Source organism: Xenopus tropicalis, chromosome 3 (genome assembly GCF_000004195.4).
Source record: "Xenopus tropicalis strain Nigerian chromosome 3, UCB_Xtro_10.0, whole genome shotgun sequence".
In the NCBI taxonomy this organism is placed as follows: domain Eukaryota; kingdom Metazoa; phylum Chordata; class Amphibia; order Anura; family Pipidae; genus Xenopus; species Xenopus tropicalis.
Genome location: NC_030679.2, coordinates 17,188,912 through 17,215,691, shown reverse-complemented (window position 1 = coordinate 17,215,691; position 26,780 = coordinate 17,188,912). Strand labels below are relative to the sequence as shown.

The following is a 26,780-nucleotide window of genomic DNA, read 5'->3' as shown; positions in this document are numbered from 1 at the left end:
CATTCACATTCATCATATACACTTACCTAAAGGATTATTAGGAACACCATACTAATACCCTTCTCTGACCTCTAGCATCAACAAGGCATTTTCGCCCACAGGACTGCCACATACTGGATGTTTTTCCCTTTTCACACCATTCTTTGTAAACCCTAGAAATGATTGTGTGTGAAAATCCCAGTAACTGAGCATATTGTGAAATACTCAGACTGGCCCGTCTGGCACCAACAACCATGCCATGCTCAAAATTGCTTAAATCACCTTTCTTTCCCATTCTGACATTCAGTTTGGAGTTCAGGAGATTGTCTGATATAACCTGATATAAAGGGTCCATAAACCACTAGTAAGCTTTTTCATCCCCTGCTTATCTGTAACACATTTGGCCTCAGCCATTTCCCTGATCCCATCAGAGTACTAATTAAACTCTTATTTCCTTTGGGTTTCTTTCATGGTTTGCATTTTTAAAACATAAGCAGAACCTGAAAAAGATGGTAAAGGGTTTGCACTCCAGAAAAGAAAGCCCACCTTGACCATGGCCCCACCAGGGGATATCCCTACAGTATATTCTGGCACGTCAGTCTGACCTTGCTAAGATGATAATGTATAGGTCTGCCTTTATTATGGAAGGGCATAGGACAAGTGTAGGACCATATGGAGTTGAAATAATCTGCATGGAACTGTGTATACGCCCTTAAGACTTCCCAGGCAGCTTTCATAAATAAATAGTGTCACTGCATGTTAGGAAATATAACTTTGAAATTACAACTCTTTTCAACCTCAGGTGCTATGTAGGTCTTCTTTTAATGTAATATTTGGACCTAACTCCTTTCTCTCCCATCCTATCAATATACTAAGGCAGAATATTCTTCAAGATGTCGTGAATCAAAAATAGAAAGGAGTTTAAGAATCCACACAGAAGCTGTAAATTTATAAATGTATAAACATGAGTGTGAACGTCCCTTTCAAGACAGCTTGCTGAATTGCATACCATAATTGCACCATTTCTATGGTTATATTCAGTGAATTGCAATTAGCATTTCCAGGACTCACTCAGCTATTCATGCAAGGTGCAGGTAGCTTTATTTACATATAAAAGGTCTTTTTTTTCTTTTGTACATACAGTTAAATGAACTAAAAGCTAAATGTTTTACAGTTCTTCAGGCCAACTGGAAGATGTTCAATAGAATCTTCTTGTATTCTCTACGGAAATTTCTGTTCAGAGCACCATAGACCACAGCATTGAGACAGCTGTTGAAGTAGGCCATGAAGTAACTAGCTACAAAGAGCCATCGAGGTATAGAATCTCCAAGGGGTGGATAGATGGCCACCGTCAGTCCGATGATATTCAACGGGCCCCAGCATACTGCAAAGAGAACAAACACCACAAACATGGTGATAAACCCATGGATATTGTAAGGCCATGTCTGGTGTTGGAGGTGCCTGTCTGGTTTGACCCTGTGTCGAATATTTAGTACGAGCACCCAGATGCGTAGATAGCAGTAGCTTACCACCCCAATAGGCAAGAAGAAATGAAAGATGACAACAGCAATGGTGTAATGGGAGCTGACAGACTGAGCAAATGTGCAAGAGAATATACGGGGGTCGTATCGTAGGGATCCTACAAAAAGGTTTGGCAAAATGGCCGCCAGAGCTAATACCCATACCAGACCCACGTAGCAAATTGTGCTGGTATTCGAGAACAGGCGATTGTACCAGCTGCTGTGGCAGATATAGCAGTAGCGGTTGACTGCAATCCCGGTGATATTGAAGACAGAGCTGATCACGCTGAGTCCCATGAAGAATCCACTCAGTTGGCAGTGCAAGTGGCCCATCCTCCAGCCATGGTTAAAAATTGCCAACAGAACCAAGGGGTATGGGTAACAGGCGACTAGCAAGTCAGCTACTGCCAAGCTTACCACAAATGCATTTCCTGCAGAGGAGAAAAAATATTTATCAGTCTGTCATCATTATAATAACATTTTTATGTCTATAGGAAAGTGGTAGACTTTACTAAAAATATTGAGAGAGAGTTATTAATGAAAATAATTGGATTGGCAATCCAGTCCAAAAATCTCTATATGGACTCCAGTGCGTTGGCTAGCCAATTCCCTTCAAGCACTGTGGCTCTCCCCTCCTTTAACTTAGGTTGTTTTAAAGACCTCCTTGCCAGTCACACCATGAGCATAGTAACCATGAGAAAGCCAATTTCTACATCTTATTCCCAGTACAAAAAGGGCAGTGGGGCACCTAGTGACTTCCTAGATGATTAAAAAATGCTCCATGATGGACCAGTTTACTGTGATGCTCCTTGAAAGCAGAGCAGCTATAATTATGTGCCTTGTACAGTGGAACTATGATTGATCTGTTCCTACCTATCTAGGTACATCAGATTAGGTGATTAGGGTAATGAAAATAGAGAAGCACAGAATAAGCAGAGGGGAGGGGTAACAAGGCACAGAAGAGGCAAGAAATAAAAGGAGAATGATAAAGTAGCTCCTATGTCAAATGTTTTTTTTTTTGGTGGGTTCCTTTCACCCCATTTTTAAACTGTTTATGTATAGGCTTATTGCATTAGGATCAAAGTTCAGCTTTCAGGGCACATATTATTTTCATTTTATTTAAGGACAATGCACAAAGCAATATCAAAGGTGTTTGCCATAACACTGTTGTTCCACTCCTATACTACTAATATATCATCTGTCCATAGGCTGTTCCTCATTGATCCTTGCAAGGTCCCTAGCAGTGATGTCATGTGACCTTGACTTCTAAAAGATTCCTGGCCTGTTCCTTACCATCTAGATTAAAGGGACATGAGGCAAACCGGATGGCAGGTTATTACAGCACACTGGTTAGGTAAACACTGCAAAATGCCTAACAATAGACTTCTGTATTCAGGAAGACCACATTAAATGTGAATTTTGTTAAGAATATTATCTTAAAAGAAAATGTTGAAAAAACTGTAATTCCAAGCAACTCTCAAATATACATTCATTTTGCATGTGCATTTTTAAGATGGAAATGTAATTAAGATGGAAATGTAATGACCGTATATACTCAAATATAAGCCGAGTTTTTGAGCACACATCGGCACATCGAACAAGTCATACTGGAGTACAGGCCCAATGTTTGCCCTGCCTATGTTATTTAAGGTCCATACAAGTCATTATGGTTTTTACAAGCTGAGGCATGGGCATTTATATAAAGTTATATATATAAAGTAGTGATAAGAATTCAATATATTCCTGGTATTAGCAATGTAAATGCTATAATGCTGAGTAGGGGATTATCTAAATGTTCCGTCCTGCTTTTGTCTGTTTTATGCCTGTTCCAACTTGCTCCTACCTGTCCCGCACATGTCAGGCCAGTTGTTCCTGTTCTTTGCCTTTTCCAGTCTCTCCTGATCTTTGCCTACTCCACCATGTCTAGTCCATTTCTAGTACCTTTCTTAGGCCACCACTGTCTAAAACACTCTATACCCTATATGTATTTCTTAAACTAGACAGGGGGCAATTTTTTGGATACTCAATTAAACCAAAGTGTGAGCACCCTTTGTGTGCTGGCTCGCTCGCACCAGCCCTACTGGTGACACCCTAGGCTTATACTCGAGTCAATAGGTTTTTCCAGTTTTCTTAGGTAAAATTAGGTACCTCGGCTTATATTCGGATCGGCTTATACTCGAGTATATACGGTACCTTCTTATTCTCTACACTGCTAGCTCTGACTTTTGAAACAATGTAGCAGAAGCCAGCTGTGAAGGTGTATGTGAAGTACTGTAAGAAATTAAATCTTGGTGGTGGAAAGAGTGTACCACCCAGCTCCATTTTCTTGGTTCTTGCAGTTTAAAGACAATTGTCCAGGCCAGCCATTCCTCTTGAAGTAGAGAGAGCACACTGAAATAGATGTGCATAGGGAAAAAGGTTTTCCTAATGACCCGATTTGCATGCCAGGATATTTTATTGGAATTGCATGCTTGATTTAATCAGTGCAAATTGTGGAGCACATTCCAAGTAGATTTAAATCACATGCAATTAAGACCTAGGCACCGCAATGCAATAACAGTCATAAAAAGGCAAACACACAACGGCTTCAAAGGTTGATTCTAATCGTTTACTTTAAACTGGCATTAGGTTAACAATTTGCATGCCAATTTGGGTTTCAGTCATTCCATTACCCAGTAAAAATGAGTAGCAAGAGAAGAGTAATCAGAACAGAACTGTGGCAGTTAAGGTGTGAAAGTCTATACCTGCACTGAGCAACTCTGAAAACCTTTTCCTAATGGCTTTCAACCTACTTTAAAGGGGTTGCTCATCTTTGAGTAAACATTTAGTATGATGTAAAGAGTATCCTTAATTCATTGCAGTTGGTATAGGAATAGATAGATAAGTAATAAAAAGTAACAATAATAATAAAACTGTAGCCTCACAAAGCAATAGTTTTTTGGCTGCCGAGTTCAGTGACCCTCTTTTGAAAGCTGCAAAGAGTTAGAAGAAAAAGGCAAATAATTCAAAACTATAAATAAATAAATAAATACCAATTATAAAGTTGCTTAGAATTGACCACTCAACACAACACACCAAAAGTTAACTTAAAGGTGAGCCACCCCTTTAAGGCAAATCTGGCATACTCTCTGCCTGATTGTCCCGAAGGAGGGTGCAAGTGCCTCTTATAGCATTCCTGGCACTAAAGAGGTTCCACATTTATTCTGCTCTGGTCAACATGTTGCATGACATTTTTAAAACTGGCCAGTTCCCGAACTGATATTCATAGTACATGTATATGGGTCACAGAGCTAAATAATGTGAGCGTGAAAAGAGGCAGGAATCTTTAATTCCCGAGGGGCCAATTCCATTCCATACATGAAAAAGCAAGTGGCTGTTGGTATTTAACCAGTTATGAAGAACAAAAGGGGGTGGGAATCATTAAGTTCTATATGAATGAAAGAGTAAAGATCCTGTCACCTTTAATTAAACCGGTTGACTAACAGGATGAGAGTTTTGCACTTGTGGTCTGAGAGCAGGGGAAGGGTGACTTGTTAGGGATTCTTATGTAACTGAAGAGGTGACCCGGAAAATTACATTTCTGATTGCACCTTAAAGGAAGTCAGATCTGCTGCCCATTTAATCAAGAAGTCAAAGGCACACGTGGCTCCAACTAATCCAGAGCCTTTGAAGCCTAATTGCAACATCAGAACTAAATCTAAGCCCTTTATTTTCTGAGTGCATTGAATTGGCTCTTGTTGTGCGGTACAGCAATGGATCAGCTGTCAATGTGACATCAAGTGAGGGCTAAAGAGGAGATGCTCCAGAGTTTCAGTGGTAGGGTAAGAAATGCATGCATTGTCACCCACACCCATGTGATTTTTCATATTCTGAAAAAAAAAAAAAACAAGACCTAAAGGGCAGAAAAGGCTTAATTATAAACTGGTTTATTATAGTTAATAATTAGGGCTTCCCTGTGCTTACCCCTAAGTTATAATTTATCTTCTAGCTCTGCATTCTTGCTACCACAGTGCACAGATCATGGGTAATGTGCCACCAGGTACCCTGGACACAACTGCACGTGCACTTTATGCAAATATGACACAGTTGTGCCAAATATTGCATAGGTCTGCCTGTCATCATTTCTGGTGTTTGGTGTGTGAATGACTTGTGACCCAGTGTAATCCCTTTGGGTGGATTCTGCTGGTATCCAAGGTAATTTTTTAGTGCATGGCTTTCATTCTTGCTTTACATAAAGAGAAATTTGTATGCCCTTTAAATCCCTGTGTCCCTCCTAAAAAGGATGTAGCTATTTGTTTCATCTCACCAGGTCTCAGTGATACCAGATATATCATAATTTCAATACATGCAATAAACTCCATCACTCCCATTTTACCTGACAAGCTCTGTTCATCGGCCAATTGACAGCAAAGATTTCTACGTATTCCTCTGATATTTACATTACTAGATCTAATAAGTTAAAGGGATTTGCATACGTATGAGGCTGTCTCCTCAACCCTTTTGACTTGTTAGTGAAACTTAGATCTAAAGTTACCATCAGGCCCAGGCCTAAGGCGACAAAGATCTGGGTCCGCCCGCTAGCCGCATCTGCACTGGGGACTGGATTGGAGATTTGAATCTCCCACACTTCCAGTCCCCAGTGCAGTGGTGTCCATCATTGGAAGAACGGGGACTGGGGTGCAAGAGTGTGGGGGGAATGGGGGTTGCGAGCGTGTGGGGGTAAAATGTAATGTAACAATGGCCAGATTTAGAGATTTGGGTTTCGAGTGGCCTAGTGGCACCCCAGATCTCTATATCCAGCCCTGGTTACCATTGCAGACAGTTTTCTTTGAAACAGTGGGATCTCCTTATTTTTTATTCCTCATTTTTTGCTACTTATGTATCCTCCCACATGATACCTTTTTTTTTTTATCTCACTGCCCTTTTTACACTAGCTTCCACATAATGCTCTTGCTCAACTTCCCCCCTTGCCTAGTTTAACTACTCCCCCAGTCTCTTAGCTATTTTTTCCCCTAGCACAGAGGAACCCCTTCCATTATGATGCAAGCTGTCATGGCTATATAGATCAAACCCCAAGGCAAAATCAGCCCAGAGCTCCTCCCTAAGCTCATATATTATATATGAATTAAAGACTGAAATTTTCAAGACCGGTGTGACGAATGTTAAATATAATCAGACTCACTCAATGGCATTATGGGAAAATGTACATGTAATTGTTTTTTTGTTTTTACTAATAAACAGACCACATGCAGAGGTTAAAAGCATTGCACATGATTAGGTAAAATATGCTTTCAATTGTGACTAATTAATAAATGCATTCTCTACATTTGATTACTAATGAAAATATTCTGACTTGTGATTCTTGATTCCATGTTCAACGTCTCTATTCCATATATGCCTGGTTTTCATGCCTGCTGCCCTTATTAAACAGTGGGGAAAGGTGGACATATGTGTCACATTGTCACAATAGTTGCATAGTTTTTGGGTATCTCACGGTTCTGAATACTCAATACAAAGATAACACCAGTGATGAGGTTACTCATCCGTATAATAATCCACAAGTGCTGTCTTGAAAAATTTATAGGAGACAGTGGGGCTGACCTTATTCAGGTCGAAAAGTGTTATTGCATGGTTTTTTGCGTTAAAATTGACGCAATAAATGAAGACCGATTCGTCAAAGTAATTTTGCATGTGTTAAATCGCACGCTACTGCAATGCGTTAATTTTAACGCATGCGTTAATTCGAGCGTAGAAATACTACTAACGCATGATTCACAAACACATATGAATCATTAAACGCGCTAAATATCACATTAGTCTGTGCTACTTGGGGCAGGCGGTACTTAAAGAAGATTGTGGTTGGTGAGCTTTTGGTAACACAACATGGACTTTGCAGTGGGATTTTTTCAAGTATGTGTGGGCCCTAGAGTGATGCCTTGATGCAGTTTTCAGGGAAATGGTCATTTTCAGAAAATGCTGAAAATGACAAAGAAAAACGCTCATCGCGGCTTAAATAAAGCAAACAACATCGCGTCTAAATTAACGCAAGTATCCTTTTAGTGAATCGTGCGTTAAGTCACAAAAAATAAGAAGCAATAAAATTTTTAACGCATGCTATAAATAGCGCTCGTTTTAACGCACTTTCGTGAATCAACCCCAGTATGTCTATGAAGATTTTCATTTATCCAGGTCATGATATACAGTATCTAGTAAAACCTGAACTTTTAGAGTTTTTTTTTAAAAAACATTTTACTACTTAACAGCATGGCTTCTTCAATTCACTGAAAAAAACAACTCAGATGAGAGGTGAAAGGTTTTTAAGAAAACTCAGGAAGCCCAATTGCTTTACACTTATTTCTATCAGATGTTGTAGTTACAAGTGACTTTATTGGTTAAATCACCTTTCTCCCCTTCTTGGTTTTCCTCATATATAGTATAGTATGTATTCAGGCCACATTTTGGTCATATCGGAAAACACTAGTCCATTCCAGTAGTATACAAAATAGCAAATCTGCACCCAAATTAAATCCAACCATTGCTTCTGTTCAGGTTGGGACCCACTTCTGCTGTAAGCCCTCTATGTGGCCCTATGTGGCCCAACACCAAAATTAATATAGTGACCAATTACAACCCATCAGCAGTGAATCAGTATGTGGCCACCTTACCACCCATAAGCATTGCATTAGTATAGTGGCAAAGTTACAACCCACTATCAGAGCATTAATGTGGGAACCAACTTACAACTCATCAGGAGCCCATTAGCAGTGCATCAACATGTTAACCAACTTATAACCCATAAGCAGGGCATCAGAATAGTTGCCACCTTTCAACCCATCAACAGTCCGTCAATAAGGTTAGCAACGTACAATCCAACATCTAGCAATCAGTGTGGTGACCAGCTTACTACCCGTCAACCATGCACTAATATAAAGATGAACTGACTATAATGAAATCTGTATAATGACAAACTTGCAACCCATTTGTATAACAACCAAATTGCAACCTATGATCAGCGTATCAGTCTTTCAAACAATTTATTATCCAATCTTAAATATCAATATGTGACTAACTGATAACTTATCATCATGACATCAGTGTGGTAACCATCTTACAACTCGTTATAAGAGCTCTTTCACTTCTGTCCAAGACCATTGTTAATTGCTAGTGATCTAGTCCAAAATACAGCCATTAATGTTCAAGGCTACACTTATATTTTACCAGAGCATAAGAATTTTCATGCTTTATGCTAACTGTTTTACTAACAGCAACAACATACAAGCATGTCGTGGCTCTGTAAGTATAACCTGCATCCTACTGTATAAATCCTATTCAGTTGATTAATGATAAATGGCTCACAGTTTTGTTACTGCTGTAGAAATATCCCCACTCTTTTGCTATTACATCTTGTTATTGTGATACACATACGTTTACTATCATTCTTTTCTTCTTCTCAAATAACTATTCATGGAAATAGATCATTTATGTTTTTCAAGGCCCCTGTAAACATCCCGTGGCCCATTAACAGCCCAGAGGTGGTATAATGTGAGAATCCAAGTCATTACAGAAGTGCTTATCACTGAATCCCTGTCTAATGAAACTAATGTGAATGCTGAGAGTGTCAGTGACATTTAATAAGTTAACAAGAAGTCATTTGCTATGCCAGAGGTCAAGGAGGTGTATGGGAATGCCTGACAATGATTTATTGAAACGTCCTGTTGCTGAACTAAAGTCTTTGGAGTAGCCAGTGTGTAATTGACTAAATGATTAGAGTTTTTCTTCTTCCCGACAGCTCTGGTGTTCAAGGGAAACTCAGACTTGTGTAAGATGCTAGATCATATAGATGCCATGTTTTCCCAAAGTTGTTTGTTTCTGTTTTTCCCATTGCTCATGACGTTTCCGCTTACATACTTACTAAATATCCTTACTGAAGTGTGATTTAGTGATGTGCAGATATATCTGATACCTGTGAGTTGGGTGGGTTTGGTTTAACAAAGTGTGGTTGCTAGTGTGGGTTTGGGTGGGTCCAGCTTTTGGCATTACCAGACCTGCCACCTTGAGTCCTTGCACGTTACCTTGGCTGTGATCTTCCAGCAAACCCTCCCTGTCAATGCTGTCAATGGCAAGCCCAATCCACCCCATAACAATACTGGTTGATTCCGGTTGATGTAAATGTAAATGCCCACAGGCTCTGGCAGGTGCGGGTTTTCTAGGGGCAGGTACAGGACACAGGCTTTGTGAACATCACTAATAATAGAAAAAATTAAAATTTAAAAATATTTTTTTAGGCTTTTTGGCCTCCAGTGGGTTAAAAAACTTGTCATTTGTAAAAGCATTGCAGAATTTTTCCTTTTTCTAAAGTGGCATACCCACCACTGTAGGAGTCAGATCTGACTCATTGCAGCTTGCCAGAGTGTCAGTAAGCTGGGGCTGAACTAGGGGTAGGAGCAGACAAGACACTTGCCTTGGGCACAATGGCTGAGGACTGCAGTTGGAGAAGGAACAATTAGTGAGTCAGTTGGAGAGTGGTGCTAGTGGGGGTGTAGTTCAGATAGAGCTGCTTAGAGCTGCTTAGCAGGGGGTGCTTAGCTGGGTGCTTGCAGACCCAGTATAGATGAGCGAGACTGTATACAGACCAATAACTGTACCAATGCAATTGAACTAAACCAAGTTTTGTATGATTTTCAGTATATTTACGGTAGCTGACTGATATTTTCTAATGTCAGCACATGGCTCATAGGCAGATAAAGAAATGGAAAGTTGCATCTCCTTTAGAAGTCCTGGGATGCTCAGCCAAATCAATGGAATTATAGAAAGGTGGCTATGCTGTGTCCCCATGTGTACCCCATTTACCCATCTGCTCTTATCTAACTGGCCTTCAGACTAAGCCCTGTCCTACACTGCTTTGGTCCCACAGCTTAGGAACATCTATTTTAGTGAGACAACCAAATAATGAACTGAGGACCTGAAAGGAGTAGGGCAGGGTTTGGCTTGGTCTCAGGTGTGGCAGAGCCCAACTGGACAAGCTGTGGACAGATTGGGGCTTAATTTAAAGTGTTCTCATTCTTAAATAGGCAGTATATACCTTTATTTAACATGATATCTGTAGGGAACCTGTGAATTCATGTCAAACCCTCTCTGGACTGATTCTGTGCAGAGAGGGGAGGGTCCACACCCCTGTAAGCTGACAGGAAGGAAGGCCTGAGAGGAATGCTGGGAGAGAAGCAGCAGAGTGAGAGAAAGGGGCTGTAAGATCCCACATATTAATGTGTGTGGAAAGTCAGTGGAGAACCCCAGTGGCTGAAAAGCGCGCTCTGCTTAGGGTGTGGAAGGAAAGGGAGTCCTTGTTAGGGCTCTAAAGAACAAAGTGTGCTCTCTTCAGGGCACGAAAAGCCCTGAGTCCTTCTCAGGGCTGTGAAGAAACTGCCCCATAAGTGGGGATCCCCCACAATCTGCAATATTGTGTGCAGTTACTCCTGGGCAGGCTGTATGTATCAAAATTATTTAAAGACACCATGTCCTGCAAATAAACCTATCAAGCCTATCTGTGTGTGAATGCGGATCAGAGAAGTTCCCAGGGAGGGGTATTACAGCCCAGTCCTGACCCTGGGTGGAGGCACAACATTTTATAGTGTATCTGCTCCAGTGTTGGACTGGGACCCCAGGGGCCCACCAGAAACCTCAGGCCATGGGCCCACTCACCAACATATTTTTCCTCCTTTCCTCACCCAACCTCTTAATTCTCCTATTATTTTTATTTACATGCTAGCATCTATTCTTCTATCTATTTCTCCTCTTTGTTCCCATTCAGAAATAGGGAATGACCATGAAGTAAGCCAAATGGTCAGAAGCAGGAGGGCCCACTGACCCCTGGGCCCACCGGGAGATTTCCTGGTATCCTGGTGGGCCAGTCTGATTATGATCTGCTCTCCCATATAGCCAAAACATAGGACTCCTGTACAGGACTGTTACCTCCCACTAAAATCCTGGGAGTTGCCAGATTTAGGGGTCACCCAGTCTCCCGACTCTTCAGTCAAATCCCCCCCCCCCCCCCCCAGCCCTGAGCCTTTAAAAAAAAAATTGTGCGCATGCACAGTAACCTCTCTAAAGTGGAGGAACATTGTTTGTTCATGCACGATGACGACACAAAATGGCATCATTAGCCCACAACCCCAAAATTTGTGGTGCCGTGCTTTGTGCACCGCAAATCCCCCAGGGCACTGGAATGGAAAGTTGACAGCTCTACATGTAGCCCCAAAAAGTAGAAATTAGGCATGATTTCCTTCAGCAGCAGAACAGAGTTACATTTGGAAAGGAAATCCTGCCTAATTTCCACTTTTTGGCATTACAGGAGTCCTGTGTCTCTGCTATATGGGAGAGCAAGTACATTATAATTTGGAGTGCCTCCACCCAGGGTCAGGACTGGGCTGTAATACCCCTCCCTGTGAACTTTTCTGATCTGCAATCACGCACAGAGTAAAAGTTGATTTGCAGGACACTGTACCTCTAAGGGTGAAGACACACGGAGCTACTTAGTAACAGCTACTTGTTATGGCTACTAAACGCCAAAAAATACCCCGCCATAGACAATACTGAGAATTGCCTCTGCTAAAACACACAAAGAGACAATTATCAGTAAATGATCAACATTGTCTATTTTAGTAGCTGTGACAAGTAGCTGCTACTTGTAGCTCCGTGTGTCTTCACCCTAAATAACTTGAAAATACAGCCAGCCAAGAGCAGTTTTACATAAAATGCAGATGTGACCTGCTGGGGAAACCCCACTTATGTGGCAGTTTCTTCAGAACCTTTAGAAGGACTCCCTTTGGCTTAAAAACTAGGAAAAAATAAATTGCAAACGTGCTCTGAGCAATGTTAAATTACATTGTTTTAAAGATTTGCATTTCGTTTAATCTAGCCACTAGTACTACTATGGCTGCGAGAATGGGGGGGGGGGTTTTATACTGAGCTGATTATCGCTATATAAAAAGAAACTATACCTATTAAAGCAGGAAAAGGGAAGGTAGTAAAGGTTAACAAAATGATCCATTATTGCTTGATTCTTGGAATATGCAGGATGCATTTGATGTATATATGAGTGTGTACGTAGTGCAGTGTGCAGTTCAATTTCAGAAAAAAATTGCCACATTTTTACCTAGAATGCAGAAGTTTCCTCTATAATACCAGCATCCAAATGTGCTTTCATTTTTCTGTAAACGCAATTGTGCTGAAAGTTGGCTTGAGCAATATTCAGCGCATGTGGTAAAATCAGCTTCTGATTTTTTTTAGGTGCATGCTTGCTGCATGATTGAGACTGGGCACTGTGGGAACCCTGACGCTATCGCAAGCTTGGATTGCAAGGAGTGGCTTTGGATTAAGTAACTTTACTGAACTGTGCAAATTCACATCCAGTTTGCACAATTTAAATGCAGTTGCAGTCGTAAATGAGCCCTATAATGCATAGGGTCCCCCTGCCCATTAACTTGCCATATTTTGGATATTTGCGTCAACTGTAGGACCCTTAACCAATTTGCCAGTTGCTCCTACAACAACACACAAATGGGCCTTATACTTGTGTAGGGGAGCTGTGTATACTTGTCTCTCCTCTGTGCTGTTACTGTGTAAGGAGGATGAGCCCCCACCCCCTGTGTGAGCTGACAGGAAGGAAGTGAGGGAAGAGGGTGCTGCTGGGAACGAGGAAGCAGATAGACAAGCAAGGTGTTGGTAGCTCACACAGTGCTCTTTATAATAAAGTAATTGGGAATCCTCCCCAGTGGCAGAAAGCGCGCTCTCTTAGGGTGCGGAAGGAAAGGGGGTCCTGTACAGGGCTCTGAAGAACAAAGTGTGCTCTTCTCAGGGCACGGAAAGCCAAAGGGAGTTCTAAGACTCTGAAGCACTTGCCACATAAGTGGGGGATTCCCCTCAACAGTTCAGAAAGTACCACCTACTGTATGTTATGTGAGTGAAGTTGCCCCTGGCTGGCAGGCTGTATCTATCTCTGCTAATTTAAAGGTATAGCATCCTGCCAATAAATCCATCAACCTTTCCTGTGTTTGTGTGTTGTGGATCAGAGAAGTTTCCCAGGGAGGGGTACCACAGTCCAACCTGTCCTGACCCTGGGTGGAGGCACGCCAGTTATCAGTGTACCTGCCCTTCCATATAGCGGAGGCCCAGGGCTCCTGTAGCGCCACACGCAAGTGAATGCGTGCTAGATCTCATGCAGTAGCAAAAGGGGGCTACATTTGGAGGCACTGCTGAGATCGAAGCAGAAATCACTGCAGATATGCCATTAATAACGCCAGCCCAGGTCTATGAATGGGCCCTAAAGGAAAAGGTGAACCCAGACCATGTATTTGCCATTGATCGTGTACCACCTGAAGTTACACTGGAAATGTTAGAGAGTAACCTGTCTAAATACAGACATTTGGAGGGTGCACATCTGATAGCAGATGAGGGATCAACCATGGACGTTTATGCAGTCCTGCTTTTCAAAGTGAGTGATCCACTAAATTCAGAAGTGGGGCCATATGCTGTGTTCCCTGCGGGTGATTTATCGGTAGGGTGCCCCCTGGTGTACCCCCAGGCTGTTGTTGCCCCCTGGAAAGTTGAAGCACCCAGTCCAGATGCAGGCTACACCAGTAGAAAAAGGAGGCTGCTGCCGTCACTACCCTGCAATGTGCAGCACACAGTAAAGCAAGAACCGCTGGTAACTGAGACCAGTGAAGCCAAGGATGTCAGCATTTCAGAGCATCCCTTGACTGACCCAATAACCCAAATGACAGAGGCATTGGCTCAGGGCTTGCAGCTGAGCCACTATAAAAAGCACAGAGCCGGTTCCTACAGGGGAAGAGGGATTTGAGACATGGAAGGAATCTGCACTACAAGCGTTAGATGAGTGGGCCTGCTCAGAACAAACCAAGAGGCAGCGAATTATGGAGCATGTCCGTCCCCCTGCAGCTAGTATTGTGTTAAATTTTAAAGCCAGTCACAAAGATTACAATGCTATGGACATAATTGATATCCTCACTTCAGCATATGGGAAGCATGAGGACCCTGACCAGTTATTGGCTGACTTTAAACAGATGAGACAGAAGTCTTATGAGGATGTATCTGCATTCACCCTCCGTCTAGAGAATATGCTGCGGAATCTCTTGTCAAAAAAAGTGATTACAGCAGAGGAAGTAGATACACTACGTCTAAAACAATTACTAAAGGGGATGTCCCCATTCTTCCCCATGTATTCCACGTTGCAAATACTCCTGAGGGATAAAAGAGATACCGGCTTTATTGACCTGATGAAAGTGATTAAGCAAGAGGAGGCAACCCTACGCTTTGCTGGTACCTCCCGGGTACCAAAGCAGAACCCTGCTTTACCCACCTCGAAGGATATTAAGGTAACTGGAAAGGGTGTACCATCAATAACCCCAATCCGGAAAATGTCCCCGTCAGAGTGGCATAAGGGGGTACCTGCCACTACCCCTACCAGTTGTTTCGGGTGTGGCAAGGAGGGGCATTTTGTTAAAGACTGTCCTGAGAAAGATTCCCCTAATGCAGTGCAGACAATGTCATGTGGGAAGCCAAGTAGCTACCCCAACAAGGTTACAGAACCCTCTGCGATAAAGGACAGAAACATGGTGGGCCCTAAGTCCTTGGTGGACATCCTGTTAGATGGGCAGCCAGTACAAGCTTTGTTTGATACCGGATCACAGGTCACAATAATCCACTATAGTTATTACCTGCAACATCTAGCCCACAAACCTTTACAGCCCGCTAGAGGTTTAGAATTGTGGGGGCTGAATCAGCAGGCCTACCCCATACATGGATTGCTACAAGTGACTATAACCATGCCGAGGTGCCATGGTACACTGCCTCTGTCCCAGGAAGTTGATGCTGTGGTCTGCCCAGATACGGGAAACCCTAACGCTGCTCCCATCATTCTGGGAACAAATGTTAGAGAGGTACGGACTACCCTAAACCCTTCAGTCGCTGGGACAAAAGCCCCTAGGTATTCTGACCATGGTCCAGAGGTTGTTTGCAACACCTTCACAGTTACTTACAAGTATGGGTTGTTACGCCATGTTGCTGGGCAAACTGTTGAGATTCCCCCGAGGTCCATTAGGACTGTGAGAGCACTAACTGATGTAAAACCTGAGATGATGAAAGGCTATAGATGTGTACTGGTTGAAAGCCCCTCTGAGGCAGTGGCCCAGAATGGGTGGAAAGTTGTTCCGGAGATGAAAGAGTGGGGCAAGAAAATACCCCTAGTTGCTCAAGTAACTGTTCAAAATCTCTCTCCATATGCTGTAGTAATCCGGCCTAAACAGGAGTTGGCCTATTGCTACCCCGTTCATGAGGTTTCTGACCTTGCAGAGGTTCAGTCCACCCCAGTATCTGCTTCTGTATCAAACTTGGCATTTGATTTTGGGGATTCCCCTGTTTCTGAGGAGTGGAAGCGTTTACTAGAACGCAAACAAGTCTTTTCAACAGACGAAATGGATGTAGGGTGTGCTAAAAGTACCCAGCACACTATCCGCTTATCCGACTCCACTCCATTTAGGGAGCGGCCTAGGAGAGTCCCTCCCAAGGACCGGGAGGATCTCCAGCGCACCTTACAGGAAATGAAAAGGCGAGGAATTATTGCTGACAGTCGGAGCCCCTATGCTTCCCCTATAGTCATCGTGAGGAAAAAGGACGGCTCAATCCGGTTGTGCGTGGATTATCGTACTTTAAATAGACGCACTGTGCCTGACCAGTACACTCTACCTCGAATTGAGGAGACTCTGGAAGCCCTTAATGGTAGCAAATGGTTCACTGTAATGGACTTACGCTCTGGCTATTACCAGGTACCAGATGTGCATCTGAGGATCAGGAAAAGACTGCATTTATATGCCCCTTGGGTTTTTACCAGTTCACAAGGATGCCCCAAGGTATTTGTGGGGCCCCAGCTACCTTTCAGAGACTTATGGAGAAGATGTTGGGGGACCTGTCGCCCCGAGAGTGCTTGGTGTATCTGGATGATATCATTGTGTTTGGGACTACCCTAGAGGAGCATGAGCAGCGTCTGATGAATGTGATTGACCGATTAATAGCAGAAGGACTAAAACTGTCAATCGACAAATGTAAGTTTTGCCGCTCCTCAGTAACATATGTAGGCCATGTGGTCTCTACAGAAGGAATAGGAACTGACCCGGCCAAGATTGAAGCGGTGGTAACCTGGCCCAAACCCAAAAATGTCACTGAGCTGAGATCATTTCTCGGGTTTTGTGGTTACTACAGGCGATTTGTAGAGGGGTATTCAAGAGTGGCCCACCCATTAAATGAATTGTTGAGGCTTTCTAATGTGCATGGTGAAGAGACAAAAAGAGATGCTAAAGCCCCTTTTGGTGATAAGTGGACTTCAGCCTGTGAAGAGGCCTTTGTTCAGTTAAAGAAAAGGCTGACAGAAGCCCCTGTATTGGCTTATGCAGATGCTCACAGACCATATGTCCTCCATGTTGATGCCAGTTATGAAGGGTTGGGAGGTGTCCTACACCAGAGGTACCCAGAAGGGCTGCGGCCAGTGGCCTATCTTAGTAGGAGTCTGGCACCCAGTGAAAAGAATTATCCTGTGCATAAACTGGAATTCCTGTCTCTTAAGTGGGCCATTGTGGACAAGTTGCATGACTTCTTATATGGAGTAGAGTTTGAAGTACGAACAGATAATAACCCTCTCACATATATATTGACTACTGCTAAACTTGATGCCACAGGGCACCGTTGGTTAGCTGCACTGTCAAACTACTCTTTCACCCTCAAGTACAAACCAGGGCCTAGGAATATAGGAGCGAATGCTCTCTCTAGACGACCGGGTCTGCCTGCCCTGGAGGATGATGGGGAGTGGGAAGAGATACCCAGCATCGGTATGAAGGCCTACTGTGCTACAGCTGCTGTAGTGGATGACAAAGTGGCTTTTTCTGAGTTGAGGGTCGTAGATTCTGTTGGTGGAGGGCCGGAGTCTGTACCACCTATGTACTGCTGTCCCATTGCTCTAGTAGGGGGAGAATCCAAGTTAATCAGTCACAAGGACATGGTTCAAAGCCAGAAAACTGATCCTGTGATAGGGCACCTGTGGAGAGCGGTTAACAGCAGAAATCCTGCTTTGCTCAAGAAGAGTTTGCCAGGAGGGTATGAATTTTTCCAACGTGACTGGGGGAAGTTCTGTGTGGAACAAGGACTGTTATACCGGTTGATACCATATCATAATCACCCTGGGAGGCGGCAATTAGTGTTGCCCCTTAAATTCAGGAACATGGTGTTAAGGAGTCTGCATGATCACCATGGACATCTTGGAATGGATAAGACTTACGGGCTGGTCCAAGACCGCTTTTTCTGGCCTAAAATGAGAGATGCAGTTGCAAGTTACTGCAGGAAGTGCCTAAGGTGTCTGCAAAGGAAGACACTTCCGGTCCTCGCTGCCCCCATGGGTCACCTTAAAAGTTCAGAGCCCATGGACTTGGTGTGCATGGACTTTCTTTGTATTGAGAATGATTCGAGGGGCATTGGTAATGTTCTGGTAGTCACCGATCACTATACCAGGTACGCCCAAGCTTTCCCCACCAAGGACCAAAAAGCCTCCACAGTCGCTAAAGTACTATGGGAGAAGTTTTTCATTCACTACGGGTTGCCAAGTAGATTACATTCTGATCAAGGCAGAGACTTTGAGAGCCGTCTTATTAAAGAGCTTTTGCAACTGTTACATATTGAAAAGAGCCGAACTACTCCCTATCACCCCCAGGGAGATGCCCTTCCTGAGAGATTTAACCGGACATTGTTGGACATGCTAGGTACCCTGCCAGTGGGGGATAAAAAGAGCTGGAGCAAGCATGTGGAGGCTATGGTGCATGCTTATAACAGTACTCGGCATGATAGCACTGGTTTCTCTCCATACTTCTTGATGTTTGGGATGGAGCCAAGGTTGCCCCTTGATGTCCAGCTGGGTGTATCTACAGATGGAGTGAGTCATCGGGACCACTTTCAGTACGTTTCCCGATTGAGGGAAGGCTTGACTACTGCCTATCGTTTGGCTGAAGAGAATGTTAGCAAGTTGAATGCCAATAACAAAAGGAGGTATGATCATAAAGTCAAGTACAGAGAGTTACTTCCAGGGGACAAAGTGTTATTAAGGAATTAAGGAGTGCCTGGGAAGCATAAGCTGGCTGACCGTTGGAGAAATGAACTATTCGATGTGGTGAGCAAGCTGCCTGGGATTCCGGTGTACAAGATAAAGGGACCAGAGGGTCGAGTAAAAGCCTGGCATAGAAATCACTTACTCCCTGTATCTCAAGCAAATGATGTTTCTACGGGTATTGACATTGAGGAGGGTCAAATGGAGGGTACTTCTGACTTCCCCAACGCCACGGAAATCCCACCTACAGTTCAACAGACCCCTATGGATGCTCAAATGCCTGAACCTGATGACGGTGGCAATGATGTAACTCAGAGTGACTCTCTTCCTTCTGAGGACCGGCCTATTCCTGTCAGGGATAATTTGAATCCTGCATCCCCGGAGTTTGTACCAAGGTCTGAGACAAACCAGAGGTTGTTGCTGAGTGATGGAAACCCTTCTAATGAGGATTCAGTTAGAGGACTCCCCCCGAGAGAGGTGAGACGGGGTGCACGAGTTCGGCAGCCCCCACCTGTACTGACTTATGATACACTGGGAAATCCTTCTTATGTACCACATGCTGGACTTTACCATGCCTGGGTAGGGGCGGTGTCCAATCTGGTAAATATGCTGCCGGTGTTTGCACCACCAGGACTATACTATTATTGATTCAGTTTATGAAATGTGCCTTGGTAAGTATAAGGTTGAGTATGTTGCATGCAGTTCCTTTTCAGCTAGTGGTTATGTAAATAAGCCCTGTGAGCTAAAGCAGGCCAGAAGATTTTGTATGCTTCATGTTATTGCATTACTTGGTTATATTTTTTTTTTATTGTTTGTCAGCCAGGAGGTGACAGTTTTTAAGCAGGGGGAGAATGTAGGGGAGCTGTGTATACTTGTCTCTCCTCTGTGCTGTTACTGTGTAAGGAGGATGAGCCCCCACCCCCTGTGTGAGCTGACAGGAAGGAAGTGAGGGAAGAGGGTGCTGCTGGGAACGAGGAAGCAGATAGACAAGCAAGGTGTTGGTAGCTCACACAGTGCTCTTTATAATAAAGTAATTGGGAATCCTCCCCAGTGGCAGAAAGCGCGCTCTCTTAGGGTGCGGAAGGAAAGGGGGTCCTGTACAGGGCTCTGAAGAACAAAGTGTGCTCTTCTCAGGGCACGGAAAGCCAAAGGGAGTTCTAAGACTCTGAAGCACTTGCCACATAAGTGGGGGATTCCCCTCAACAGTTCAGAAAGTACCACCTACTGTATGTTATGTGAGTGAAGTTGCCCCTGGCTGGCAGGCTGTATCTATCTCTGCTAATTTAAAGGTATAGCATCCTGCCAATAAATCCATCAACCTTTCCTGTGTTTGTGTGTTGTGGATCAGAGAAGTTTCCCAGGGAGGGGTACCACAGTCCAACCTGTCCTGACCCTGGGTGGAGGCACGCCAGTTATCAGTGTACCTGCCCTTCCATATAGCGGAGGCCCAGGGCTCCTGTAGCGCCACACGCAAGTGAATGCGTGCTAGATCTCATGCAGTAGCAAAAGAGGGCTACACTTGTAACACCTGGTGTTAGTGCTTCCTTTGTGAGTTGTACCTATAGGTGCTAAATGTTACACATATCAGAGCCAGGTAAAGTAGTAATGCTGCCCAAGGTAATACCACTTGGGTCAGCGCCCTGCCAGCCCACCCTCTGTGCACTTGCACCTTCAACTCCCCCACTACCATTTTTTCCAGGACTGAAATTAGGGGTAGACGGATAAAGCATTTGCCTCGGGCACTAGGACCCTAGGCACATACCTGTTGTACCTTCTCTAACGCTAGCCTTAGGCATCAGGATTGGCCATCAGTAGGCAGGTGAGGTGTGTGTTGTGGCAGTGACGGGGTAAGTTACTAGCGCAAAGGGAGAAAATTGCCGAGCAAATGAGTAGGGTAGTAGGTTGCGAGAAGGGGGTGAGCAGCGGTGGGTGTGGATGAGGCCTGGAACTTGTTTTGGGTGCTGTTCTGTTTTGTCCCAACTCTGGCTGTTGCAACTGCTCACTTGCCTAAATCCCCTCCCACAATTCTGTACAAATATAGGAACAGCAACCCCCACAGTGCCCTAGGCACGTGCCTACTCTGCCAACTCCTAGTTTTGGCTCTAATGTTATGCTACTTGGTTGCATGCAATTGATGGGTATTTCTCACCCACATACCATACTGTCTCTTTCCGTGCTGGCAGTTTTGCTCATTTGTGCCTTGACTATCATAAGGTTTTGGGCCTGATTGCAGTGGGTGGGTATTCTGGGAAAGAATATTGCATTTTGGTTAAAAAAGACACGCACTTAGCACTTTCCTCTCAATAAGTAAATATATTTTTTTATTCTGAAGGGGTAACTAAGGCAGTTTTCTTTCCAACTATAAAGTTTATGTTGCTGAGCCAGTGTGTTATGTGCCTGCAATCTACCTATTGAAACTAATGGAACTTGCATAAATGGCTCAGGGACATATATAAACTAAGTTCTCCCTGTTATTTGTAGAAGAACGCACAGTTTACCTATTCACAAATACAACTAATCTGAAGCACCGAGAAGGGCTTCAAATTTAATTTCCATAAATGCCCCTTTACTGCTTGATAAAAGGAGCTGAGTATACACTATTCACTCTAATTCAAGGACAAGTTCTCACCCTCTCTTTTTATTTTTTCCTCACTTTTCTGCTTCAGTTTGAAACATTTTATTTTTTTATGACAAACAGGCCCGGATTTGTGGCGAGGCCACAAAGGCCCGGGCCTAGGGCGGCAAATACACAGGGGCGGCATGCCGCCCCGCCGCAAGCAAATGTTAACATTTTGCTCCCATACGGAGCAATGGGGACATCTCCCCACTGCTCCGTATGGGAGTTCTAAGTTAGGCGCTTGCGCATGCGCATTAGCGATAGGGGGTTGTTCGCGCATGCGCAAGTTAGGCGCATTCGCGTTTACGTGGCGGGGGTGGTGGGGCGCCGAATGGGGGCGGCCTTGGGGCGCCCCAAGTAGAAATCCGGCCCTGATGACAAAGTCTCTTTAATAGATTGGAAGCACTTTTGTCTCCTTCTGCACTGCTGGTTTTGTCTACTGAAAGACAATGTGGCAGAAGTCGGCCTTGCGTGCTTTGTCATGGGTCTGTTATTCATGTGGCTTCTGCTACATTGTTTTAAAAGTCAGATCCATCAGAGCAGAGACTATAGAAAGGGAAAGAGTCCACAAGCCTTTGTGAGGCCACTATACAGCAGGACATTAGTTAAACATTATCAGGACCAGTGATTATACTTAGCGTCTATACTATATGTATATATATTCTCTGAGACTAACCAGAGATAAGTTTGCTAAGATGACAATATGATCAAAGATCATTATTTGGTGAAGTCAGATATGGTAGGCCAACAAGGACCACAGCAATGCACAATCATGATCCTCACTCTAGGGTTTTCAAACCTGCCAGATGTTAGTCCACATATCAGTCAGTCAGACCCTCCTAGTGCCCGTACATGGGCCATGTAAGTCCAGCTTTGCTTTAGTTGGTGGATCCATCTTGCCTGGGGATGTCCTTGGCAGCAATAGGAGAGCCCCAACCAAGTAATCAGGAGGTCAGACTGAAGTGGTAGTACTCATCATGACTGATAGAGAAAAAGGAAAAACTAAAGCTCAGCAAAGAATTCGTCAGGACATGCTACATCTTATATTTTGGGCTTCTGTACTAGCCCAAGGCAACCACAGCCCTTTAGCAGGGAGGATCTGTGCCTCCAAAGATGCCCCCCGTAGCCCCCAATCTTGTTTTCTTCTCTGCTGCTGTCACTTACTGAGCCTAAGCTGTAACTGTATAAATAGAATGTAAATGTCATGATACAAGTCAGGAATTGTAATTAATTCAGATTTATATTACATGGCAGAATAGAATAGAAACCAGCATGTTCTGTAACTAAATTATTTAATAATCAGAGCTGTAGCATCAGCTTCTCTGTCAGATGCAAGCTTACATTTTACTGATGTTTTGATAATTCCCTAACCACCCCTAAACTTAGCTTCTCAGCAGGCCAGAGCGCATTAAGGTGGCATAACAAGATCCAAGATGGTCATTTGCTGTGGTGAGCTGCCTGGATCATTACTGTTATAGGTGTTTTTTTAGGTGTTAATTCTGCTTGAATTTGATGTGGTACTTCTATGGCAAAATTACATGGTGCATTTGATCATGCTACTTGTAATACTGGTCAAAATTTCCCACTCACAGTAGGCTGCTTGCCATTTACATTGACAGGATGTGCCTGGACTCTTGCATGATATGTGATTATTCATGATAATGTAGGAATACCCATGCAGGGTGATTCACCTGATATTAGAAATAGGCTAGCTATGGCATATTGTGAGCTTTGACTAGACAGAGGGGAATATAAGGATGGGGCCCTATAAGGCAGATGCTTCCTCTAAGATGTACAGTTATGATACCATCAGACACAGCATATTGTAAAGTGCACAGAAACATTCATGATGTGGCACTTTTTTGGTCTTTTAAACACAAAAAAGCAAACTAAAATTTTGCACGCACAGGCCACAAAAAGTTAGCAGGAACATTGCAGAGAATGGCCAAACAGTCTTTATGACTGAGCAATAATGTCTTGGATTATTAAAGTGCTTTTTAAAATAAGAGTAGAGTAGGATTAGTATAGAGCTCAACAAAGTTTCTAAAGGGGAAGTTCAGCTTTGGTAACAACTTCCCCTCTTCTTTTTTATAAAAACAGCTCTGTTTCTTTAATTGTTCATATGAAGCATACATTAACCCGATACTGGGGTCCCACATTGTCCCACTGGGTTGGAAGTGTCACTCTTTGGAAGTGTTTTCTTGTAGATTACAACAGATTTCATCTAGCCACATAGGCACTGAGCAGCACTGAGTATTGCCTGTCACCTTTTCCTTTCTTGCTGATTTGCGCAGCATAAATTGTATTGCCAGCCAATAGATTAATCCTAAGCTAATAAATGAGGAAGAGAAAGGGCTCACACTGGAAAGGGAGATTGTGATGCTATGTTTCAAAAGTTACTGCTTGGTAAAGACAAGCAATCATTTAACTATTATCAAAGATATTTTGTTCAACTAGGACTACCACTGATAGAAAAGGTGTCATGAAAGCACCTGCAGGTGTGGGTGCTTCAAAATAAATACAAAGTAGAGCGCATTTTGATGCAATTTGTTAAGGTACCTGAGTTCAAACACACTCATGCATTTCCGTCCTGCCTCTTAGGCACAATTTTGCCTACTGATGCTGGGGAACCCTGGAACTACTGACCCTGATCTAGGCAGTAACTGGAATGTTGAGTTAATAGGTGCCCCCAATGAACTGAATTTGAATGTGCACTCTGGAAGTGATGTAACTCCTTACTCTGAAAGTGCTACACACAACTTCTTCCTGATTTGTGTGAAAATGCAAGAGCAGTTGCATAGATGCATCAGATGCAATAGGCACAACTCAGAGTGTAGCTGCATAATGCTGGAATGATTGGGGAGAAAGCTGTATTATGGGTAAAATAATATGGCAATTTGCCTCTGAAATTTCACTTTGCACACTGCACTTGCCTACATAAATGATCCCTATAGCATAGTATCAGATTATTTTTGTCTCTTCTACCAATTAAAAAAATATATATCCAGCAGCAGTCATCATTGTATTGCATAAATGTATCTACAACATCTATATCTAATATAGAGGAATTAACACAAGCTGTAAAACAAATCTTCACTCACATGGGGAAATTATCTTCAATTTAGGAACATGAGCACATATCTTACTCTATAAAGAGAACATTACTTTATAAATATTTGTATAATTAAAATATTGGGAGATGCCATGCTGCTTGTTTCAAGCTAAGGCATTCTTAGTGGACTTTAATAGCATCCCCAAGACTTCAAAAGCATCCTAGCACTTCTAGATAGGCATGTTCTATGGGGGGGTTCCTCTGTGGAGGAAACAAGCCAGCCAGCCCCGAGGAATAATATACAGTAACAGCATGATCTGTTGGCACAAATTCCATGTTTTTTTAATGTTCTATGCAAAATGAAATAAATAAAAAATAGGCATTACTTATAAATAAAGTCTATTTCTCATGAGCACAGTGTACAAATCAATGCACTGGTTCTTTAACGTGAATTGGGAAATAAATGGAAGATAACCCAGGCTGCTGATGGGATTCCCTTTGAAGTCAATGAAGATTGGCATTCAGCAGGGAACTAACTGAGTTCGGAAGAGCTTTTATAATGATCAGCATACATCATAAGCAAAGGAAACAAGATTGCATCCTTTTGTGTTTTTCTCTCTAGTTCTCTCTAGGTTCTACTAAAACCAATGTGTACCCTGGTGTATTAGCCTAAAATCCAATTGGCACAATGTTCTGTTGCACTTCTATTGTTCTATCATTGAATTACATTCATATTTATGCATGCACAGAGTGATCTTCAACCTTTGCTGCTAATCTTCAACCCCAGCATCCCAAGACTGGTTGCAGAGCACTGTTCAAGTTGTAAAGTCTATAGGTACCAACTTAGAATCATCCAAGCTCACCCTCTCCCTCTCACCTGCTTTGCGAAGTTTCTTGTTCCTGAAGACGGATGTGATGACTAGAAGGTTTCCCACAATATCTCCACTGATGGTGACCACCAGGATTGTGGTTAGAGTGCTGACTGCCCAGGTGGGATACTCATCATCTTCATCCTTCAATTCCTCTGAGATGTTCCTCTGTGTCGTCCTCTCCTCCTCCATTTCACTGTCAACTGTCCATGCTCTATATCAAGCTTACTCTTTCTGATCCTTTGGCCAAAAACCCTTGGAACATATTTTGGTTGCTGTCAAGGCATTTCCTAGTCAGTGAGCCAAGCAATTTATCAGCTTCAGGCATGAAACAGTAATACAACTGTGTAACTCCTAGAAACATCTGTTTAACATGCCAGCAGTTCTCTCCCCCCATCCCTTGCATCACGCTATGGGTGGGATTTGTCCGAGTCTTATCCCATTCAGGTTTTTTTTATTGTTACTATGAGTAGAGCACATTGTAGTGAGCTCGGTGTCTCAGAGTGCAGCAGACAGCGTGTGATTCTCTCCTGCATACCATTAAAGACAAACACTGGTTGTGTCGAGAGTGCAAGGCATGAGCTATTCTCTCCAAATTTCTGAACAGGCTTTTTAGTGGAAGGATCTGTGATGGAAAGAAACAATGATTTTATTAGCTAAAGCTCTGGATCAAGCACATTTGTCTGTCAAGTCACCTATGGCTCCTATAATAATAATAATAATAATAATCTGTTCATTAACAAGAAATACTCCCTGCCTGATTTCATTCCTGTTACCTTATTTTGGGGAGAATGCATGTTTTTTTAAACATCACATGAGAGTGGGATGAAGAAAGCAGAGCAGGAATAGCCTCAAAAGGGCTGCCCCCTTTAAAGTTAATTCCAAATTAAAAATAGCATTGGTTTATTTTTGCTTTCTCTATAGTTTTATTTTTTGCTGGCAATCCTGTTTTCTTTCACAAAAATATATAGGCAGCTTAATCACCAACTCATCACCAATTGTGACTTCCTCAGAAGTAGACAAACTTTAATAACACCTACTACTGCATGCCCAGTTTAGTCTGATAGTAGGATCCAGCCAGTACACAGCACTTAGAGGGGTAATTGGGGCAGATTATGTGTAATGGGAGCCAGAGGGTCCTGGCTTTGTTTGCCCTCAAACTAGTGGTGAGCTACCTGTGGTGAACAGGAATTCAGGCTACACTTAACATTTAACAGAAATGCTGGAATTTCTCTTCTCTTCTCCATCTGCCATACAGTTACACTTGGAAAGAGGAGATAACATTTTTCTTCAGAGTAAAAAATAATTGTTTTATTACACTGGGTAACTGGGAAAGCACTGCATTGTGGGTAAAAACCATGGTGATTTGCAACCAAAAACTGCGTGAGCATCCTCCCTGCTCCAAATTTCTTAACATAAAAATTTTGAAAGATTCACACATATCGCTTGGCACACCTGTCTTTGGACTATTTAAAAAATAACCTTTATTAACTATTTATTAAAATCAGATAAAGTTAAAAGTAAAGCAAAGAAAAAGAAGGAAAGTTAAAATATATATAAGCCTTAACACCTTATAACAACT

General features: G+C 42.9%; 1 protein-coding gene across 1 annotated transcript; it reads right to left on the bottom strand.

The window, feature by feature from the left end:
- Positions 1–1,057: 1,057 nt before the first annotated feature.
- On the bottom strand, positions 1,058–25,814 carry LOC100486065 (clone X2.0 melatonin receptor). Its single transcript, XM_012954322.3, has 2 exons — positions 25,207–25,814; positions 1,058–1,930 (listed from the first exon to the last, which is right to left on the bottom strand). Exons 1-2 carry the CDS (start codon positions 25,388–25,390, stop codon positions 1,158–1,160), a joined length of 957 nt encoding a protein of 318 aa, XP_012809776.1. The 5' UTR covers positions 25,391–25,814; the 3' UTR covers positions 1,058–1,157.
- Positions 25,815–26,780: the final 966 nt, after the last annotated feature.